The 7,617-nt window shown below is 59.6% G+C and overlaps 1 protein-coding gene across 4 annotated transcripts in view; it reads left to right on the plus strand.

Annotated features, from left to right (window-relative positions):
* Positions 1 to 263: 263 nt before the first annotated feature.
* RUNDC3A (RUN domain containing 3A) overlaps positions 264 to 7,617 on the plus strand; it is a 10,763-nt gene continuing 3,409 nt past the window's right edge. For 2 of the 4 annotated variants that reach the window (XM_011940094.1, XM_011940092.1), the window contains exons 1-7: positions 264 to 1,271; positions 4,895 to 5,010; positions 5,362 to 5,510; positions 5,676 to 5,761; positions 6,985 to 7,074; positions 7,179 to 7,259; positions 7,405 to 7,570. In XM_011940094.1, coding sequence (XP_011795484.1) covers positions 1,165 to 1,271; positions 4,895 to 5,010; positions 5,362 to 5,510; positions 5,676 to 5,761; positions 6,985 to 7,074; positions 7,179 to 7,259; positions 7,405 to 7,570 — 795 coding nt within the window. In that variant the 5' untranslated portion in view covers positions 264 to 1,164. The remainder of the gene's footprint in view (positions 1,272 to 4,894; positions 5,011 to 5,361; positions 5,511 to 5,675; positions 5,762 to 6,984; positions 7,075 to 7,178; positions 7,260 to 7,404; positions 7,571 to 7,617) is intronic. The other 2 variants (XM_011940096.1, XM_011940093.1) reach the window with 1 other exon arrangement.

A 7,617-nucleotide genomic window follows, 5' to 3' on the forward strand; every position in this document is an offset into this window, starting at 1 on the left:
TGTGAGAGAGGAATAGGAGGCCAAGGGCGGGGGGCAAACTAGACTATGCCTGCATTTTCCCCCACCCCCGGGCAGAAACTGCAACCAGTTTTACAGGACACTCCTGGCCTTGCCTGAGATCAATGACCCCATTCAGAGAGGGTTGATGGCACCATGTGGCAATGCCGGCAGCCAAGGGGTTAACCTTAGGCCAGCTGGCTCTGGGGTGGTGCGAGGGGGTGGGCCGCCACCCCCTCCGGTTGCCTTGGCACCACTGTAGGCGCCTGCTCTGCTGCTGGGAACCTCCGCAGAGCCCAGGGCCCTTCGCTGCCAGTCTGCTCCCCACACTCTGTCCCAAGTGGTTCCAGGCGCTGGACCCTTAGGCTTCGTCTGGAGTCCCATCCTCCACCCCAGGAGAGGTTGGCTCGGCCTGGCTGGTGCAGGCGGGTCCAGCCCAGGCACAGACACGCAGATGCACAGTCTCTAGGGCTGCTCCTTAGCCTCCTGGGTTAGCAGCCGGAAGCCACCTGCGCTCCCTGCACGCAGCCCCCACCTCGCGGAGAAAGCCGAGGCTGAACGGGTAGGGGGCGGGGAGGGGACGAGGGTCACGGAGGTGAGGACCTCCTTTCCCCCGGCGGCAGGGGGAGATCAGACACACCACGGAGCACAGGTCAGAAACAAGGGAGTAGAGAGGTCGGAGCCAGAGACTCGAGGCGAGGAGGAACGAGGAGTCTCGGGGCCAGAGTGTGGGGGTGGAGGGCAGGCCCCCTGCTTCTCTTTCCAATCTCTGCTTCTCCCAGGAACCCCCTCCGCCCTCCCTGGGGCTCCGGCTCTTCCCCTCCCCCCAGACCCTGCATCCTCTGCGGATTGGTCCTCGGCCTGCTGGGGGGCGGGGCCCGAGGGCCCTGACGTCACTGGCCGAGGGGGGCGGGCAGCTGGAGGAGGGGGTGACGGGACCCGGCTCAGCACCTCGGAGAGCTCCCTCCCCGGCCTTGTTTTGCTCTGGCATCGCTGCCGGGGGAGGGAGCGAGGGGGCCGGGCACCGGGCGCAGAGGTAGGGGGATGGCCATGGAAGGATTGAGGGCCCGCGGCGGACAGAGGGCCCAGCCGTGATCCAGCGACGGGTTTGGGGCTCCGGGAGGGGTGGGGGGCAGCGGGCGGCGGCAGCAGTGGCCGTACATCTGGATGGAAGCGAGCTTTGTCCAGACCACCATGGCTCTGGGGCTGTCCTCCAAGAAAGCATCCTCTCGCAACGTGGCTGTGGAGCGTAAGAACCTGATCACCGTATGCAGGTGGGCACCGCTGGCGGGCGGGGGCTGGGGTGGTCAGAGAGAGGGGTTGGGGTGGACTGCGGAAACCCGGACTGAGCGCTGCCGCGGAGAAAAGGGAGGGGAGCAAAGAGTCGAGAATAATGCGTCCACTGTCCTTCCCAGGCCTAGAACCCAGAGGGGGAGCTGCAGTCTGGTCCCTACACTTCTAGGCCAAGTGGCCTATGCCGGGGCCTGGGCCTGGGGGGTGAGGGGTGTTTAATTGGTAGTGCAGCTTCCTGTGAGAACCAGGAAGTGACATTGTGTGAGGGGGAAGGAGGTGGGGATGGCTGGCTCCCTTGCTGGGAGTCAGGCGGGATGGGCAGAGGGGACTCCACGGGGGGATGAATGCCCTCCAAGCATACCCTCATTGGCACCCATGTCAAACTGACCCTCTGGGGTGGGGTTCTCCAATGCTCAGATTCTGGAGCAGGGATGGGCAGGGTCAACTGGGCATGGGGGCAGAGCCCATGAATCCCTCCAGAGAAGGGAGAGGGGCACCGCCCAAGATGTGGGAAGGACCAAGAGCCTGGGTTCCAGGTTCAAGGGGAGAAGACCGGGAGGGCACGGCCACTGGTCTCTGAGGGTGAACGGTTGCTGGGTTGGGAAGATTCTCCACTATTGTGGGGCCCAGGAAGTGATCCCTGTCCACTTCAAACCTGCAGTGACTCACCCTCCCTGCCCTGTCCCAAAACCAGGGCATGGCCAGCTGCTCAGCCACTCCCCCTGCAGCCCACACTTGCACTCTCCTCCGGTGCTGGGATCCCCTGTCAGCTGCAACCTCCCCTGGCCCCCATGCCTATCAGGTGTTGCCCCCTCAGGGCAGGGTGCTCCTGGGGACAGGGCTCACTCTTCCCTCGCCAGCCCCACCTGCCTGCCATGTAGGCCTCAGCTCTGCTGAAGCCCACCTGATACCCTGAGGTCCACTAGTGCCCACCTGATGCCCTGGCTCCTGGCTCCCATAGCTCCTTCCAGGTTCCTGGGCACACACCCAACCACACTGCATCTGTCTCCCAGCATCATATCCCTAGTGCCCAGCACAGTGCTGTGCACATCAGACCTCTGCAGAAATGCCTGGAACGTTAAGGAAGAAGAGAGTGTAGCAATGGCCCAGCCCACAGTGCAGGGCACTGCCTCTACCCTCATTCCCCCCAACCCCTACCAGTGTGTTGTAAAACAAAGATTTCTGTCTTTGGGGCCAGATGGTCCTAGGTTCAAGCTCTTACTCATCAGCTTTAGCTGCGCAACCTTGGGGAGGTCTCTTAACCACTCCGGGTCTTGGGTGCCCCATCATCCTCATTTTAGATGTCACAGTCATACCAAAGAATGATAATGGCATCATCCATGTAGGAGCCTAGGTCAGTGTCTGGCACACAGAAAGAACCCTTTCCTAATGACGCTCTTCCTGTCCCTCTCTGCTCTCTACCTGCTAGGTTCCTCTTTTTTCTCTTGCCTGCCAAGGTAGCTGAGCCTCTTGAGTATGTAGGGGGAATGAGGGAACTCTCCTTGACATAGGCCAGAGAAGAAGAAGTTGAAGGGCTGAAGGTGGCTTAGAACTGGGAGGCAAGGATAGAGTTTTGGGGGGTCAGTGATGTGACAAAGGCTCAGTAACCCCCAGGCCCCTGCTGCCTCATCACTGTCACATGGTTTGCCTCCAGCTCCCAGAACAGCTCCCTTTAGCAGGCCGTGGGCTCCCCTGGGCCCTGGCCTCGCTGTCTCCATGGTAACCTGCAGCAGCCACTGCATCTCCTATCAGGGAGCACACCACAGGGCTCCCGGGGGCAATGACCACCTCTGCGGCACCCCTGAGGACAGATACCAGATGGCTGCCATGCTGAACCCAGTCCAGGCCCCATCATTGTCTGACCCAGATGACCAGGAGAAATCAAGCTGGCAGGAGGGTGGGCATAGTGAAGCTGGGATAACGCCCCAACCACAGGCTTGCTTTCAGCAGGGCCAGCCTTCCCAGCCACAGCCCCGCTCCTTACCATCCCTGCCCAGCAGTCCTAGGCACCTACCATCTCCCAGCCCTTCCTGGGCTCTCAGCCAAAATGTAATGAGGCAGGTACGATTGTTCCCATTTGCATTTGGCAAGAGGGGACTCAGAGAGGGGCCCAAGGCCACATGAGTGTCACAGGGAAACAGGATTTGAATCCAGCAGGCTGCCTCCCTCTAGTGCAACCCCAAGACTGACCTGGCTCTGATCTCAGGCCAGATGAACTCCGAGTTCAAAAGGAAGGGGGACAAGGGCTCAGCTGTGCAATTGGCCTGAGAGCCACAGAGGTCAGTGCTCCAGGGCTGGAGACTTGTGGAGTAGAGAATAAAGGGCGGTGGAGCAGGGGCTGCTCCAGGCCTTGGTCTTCACGACAGCTGCCAGGAGGCCACAGATGTAACAGAAAGAGCAGAGGCTTCAGAATCAGAATCAGACATACCTGCTTGACTCCTCATAAGCCATGTAGCTCTGAACAGATCAGTCAACCTCTTGGACCATCAATTTCTTTTTCTGTAAAATGGGGATGAGAGTGAGAGTAAGACCTATCTTTCAGGGCTGAGCATGAGTAAGGTAATGCAGGCAAAGTACTGTGCTTGGCACATTATAGAGCTTGATAAATATAAGAAGAAAAGGACACTTCCAAGCAGCTCCCATATCCCTGGACACCCCGCCCCTGCTCTGCCACCCACAACAGGGAAATCATGGGATGTTAGGAACTGTGTCCTCATCCCTGCCCCCCTCCACTGCAGGGATGGCAGGGGGAGATTGCAGGGGTAGTGACTGCAGAGGGAGCCTGAGGCTTAGACAGGATTGGAGAGGGGGCACTGCATGGCCTCAGTCCCTCAGCTCCACAGGCTTCCCTGGGTCCCTTCCTCCCTAAGAACCTAGGCCCCCAAGCCCCTTCCAGGAATCTGCTGCCAATGCCCCCTCCTGCCCAGTGTCTGTGTCAGGCCCATACCCCGCACCTCCCCACCCCACCCCCGCCCAGCTCTGCACTGCCTGGTTCTGGGCAGCTGGTGTGTGGGAGGCCAAGCCGGGAAGGAAAGGGGGAAGGGGGTATCTGTGTGCTGGGAGCCCACCTGGCCACCTGCACATGCCCACACTCCATGTGCACAGTGCCAACTCACATGCCCTGGTACAGGTGACCCCATCCTCAAAAGGGACTGAAGGTTGTTCCAGCAGTCACAGAAGACAGCTCAGGGTGGGGCACACACCGGCTTCTAACACCTAGTTGACCTTACACACACAGACCCTGAAGGGTGGTCTAGGGGGAACGGGCTCTGGGACCGCCCCCGGCTTGTGGCGCCTCATCTTCCTATTTTTTCAGTCCCTCTCACCCCTTGCTCCCGAAGCTTCCTTTCTCTGGATGTCACCTCTCCTGTCACCCACTTTGTCAATCAGTCTCCCACCTGTCACCCTCCCTCCCCACCTGCCACCCTCTCACTCCACATGACACGGTACCTCTATGGTCACTGTAGTCTTGCCTGTCTCCCTGCTCCCTCTGCCCCCGCCACATCCATGCCCTTCCTGACCTCTTCTCTGCCAGTTGCTCCCTGTCTCTGCCTGTTTCCTCACCTGACACCCCACTGCCCTGTCTCCCCACCTCGCCACCCAGGTTCTCTGTGAAAACGCTGCTGGAGAAGTACACAGCGGAGCCCATCGATGACTCATCAGAGGAGTTTGTCAATTTTGCAGCCATTTTAGAGCAGATCCTCAGCCACCGCTTCAAAGGTGGGCCCAGGGTCCCTCCCCCAGTGGTCCCTCCCCAACTCCCAGCCTTTAGCTCCCAGCCACCTCATTCTGATATACTCCATGGACTCTGAATCCCCTCATTGACCCTGGCCCCCATCCTGGACCATGCACAGAAGCTCGTGTACAGATCTGGGAAGCGGGAGAGGCCTTTGGCCTACAATCCCCACCAGTGGGCAAGCTATATGCTGGGGTGCCCACTGCATACATGCATGTGTATGCACAGATCTTTGTGGGAGGAGGCTGCTTATACTTATGCATGTGAGTGCTTCACTACATGGACCCTCTCCAAACTCTCTGGTCTTGCTGAGTCCGCTCCCTGCCCTGGCTCAGCCTGTGCCCCAGCAGGTCCAGTGAGCTGGTTCAGCTCAGACGGGCAGCGGGGCTTCTGGGACTATATCCGGCTGGCCTGCAGCAAAGTGCCCAACAACTGTGTGAGCAGCATCGAGAATATGGAGAACATCAGCACAGCCCGGGCCAAGGTGAGGGGCCTGGAGCAAGCGACTGCTCTCTGCTGTGGACACAGGGGGCCTGCCTGTTTCTTGGTCCTCACCCCCTGTCCACAGCCCAGGGGAGAAGGGCCCACACCTGATGCTGGACACGTGAGTCCCTCTGGGACAGCAAGTAAAAGTGAACGTGATTTCCAGGGCCGGGCATGGATCCGGGTGGCACTGATGGAGAAGCGCATGTCAGAATACATCACCACGGCTCTGCGCGACACCCGGACCACCAGGTCAGACTTCCCAGGCAACTCAGACCACAGGCCTCAGGATGCACCTGCATTGCCCAAACACAGCTGATCCTTAAGTTCCTGCAGCATCCTTCAGTTCCTGGACTACAAGTCCCAGCACCAGCATGCACGGCTGATTTCCCTCTTCCAGCCTGGCCTGCAGTCCCAGGACAAACTCTTTTTTTTTTTTTTTTGAGGAGGAGTTTCACTGTTGTTGCCCAGGCTGGAGTGCGATGGTGCGATCTCAGGTCACTGCAACCTCTGCCTCCCGGGTTCAAGCCATTCTCCTGCCTCAGCCTCCTAAGTAGCTGGGATTACAGGCATACGCCACCACGCCCTGCTAATTTTGTATTTTTAGTTACTCCATGTTGGTCAGGCTGGTCTCAAACTCCCAACCTCAGGTGATCCTCCCGCCTCGGCCTCCCGAAGTGCTGGGATTACAGGCATGAGCCACCGCACCCGGCCCCAGGACAAACTTTTACCACCGCCACCATCACTTGCAAGTCAAATCTAATGCCTATTATTCGACATCATTGCCCAGCACACTCCACCCTGGCACACCTCTGGATGAGCCTTAGCTACGCACCATCTCATGTGTTGGCTTGTTCCATGACCTACAACACAGCCCTTCTGGCTCTCCAAACTACGGCAGCAGTTCTGTACTTGCTATTCACGGACACAGAGTCCTTATGTGGGGAGTTCAACCCCTGCACTGTGGGTTCACAGGGAGGTTGGGTGCCTGAGGCAAGGGGTTACAAGGATAAGTGTGCCTGTGTGGGCAGGTGCATCTGAAGCTGTCTGGGTGTGGCAGGGGGCGTGTACCTCCACATCCCAATTGGCCACACCCAGCCTGATATTTTTGCTGAATTCGATTCCTCAGTCTACACATTTCCAGGTTCAAATCAACACGTTTTTTGCACACCTACTGTATACCAAGCACTAATGGTTAAGACTCGCTTCCTGATATGAAGGATCTGGGTAACCCAGTACTTGATGAGGAAGGGGTAGCTCAGAGGGAGGAGTCGGCTCAGGGAGCACTCATTCTAGGCGATGGGGCCACAGGTGCCAGCCCCAGGCTGAAGGGGGAGAGAGGCTCCAGGCCTGCGTGCATATCAGGAAGGAGAATTGGCCTTCCTTCAGGATGGGGTGGCAGTAAGCCAACAACAGCAGCTCTGGGGAGGGGCTCCAGGGCCTGCTGCACTGTCAGGCCCTCTGCCTCCCCACAGACGGTTCTACGACTCTGGAGCCATCATGCTGCGGGACGAAGCCACCATCCTCACCGGAATGCTGATCGGACTGAGCGCCATCGACTTCAGGTGGGGTCTGCCTGAGGGCAGTGGTGGAGGGGGCTGTTTCCCCGACAAATGTCCTACCCCAACCCCTCACACCTACCCCCAACCCTGTGGCTCCTCTGCCTCAGCTTCTGTCTAAAGGGGGAAGTCCTGGACGGGAAGACCCCCGTGGTCATCGATTACACGCCCTACTTAAAGTTTACACAGAGGTGAGCGGCTCCATGACTGCGGCGGGGCGGGGGACGGGGCCTCAGGACATCCTGGGGACATCCTGGTCCCACCGCCCTCGGCGGCCAGCGCAGACGCGCGGGGGGAGGGACGGGACCGGCTGTGCCCACTACTCCCTCTCCCAAGCTACGACTACCTGACCGACGAGGAGGAGCGGCACAGCGCCGAGAGCAGCACGAGCGAGGACAACTCGCCCGAGCACCCGTACCTGCCGCTCGTCACCGACGAAGACAGCTGGTACAGCAAATGGCACAAGATGGAGCAGAAGTTCCGCATCGTCTACGCGCAGAAGGTGCGCGACAACAGCGGGCCTGGGGGGCGGGCGGGCCGGCGCGGGGG

This window comes from Colobus angolensis, unplaced genomic scaffold, assembly GCF_000951035.1.
Source record: "Colobus angolensis palliatus isolate OR3802 unplaced genomic scaffold, Cang.pa_1.0 Scaffold187, whole genome shotgun sequence".
Taxonomy (NCBI): Eukaryota; Metazoa; Chordata; class Mammalia; order Primates; family Cercopithecidae; genus Colobus; species Colobus angolensis.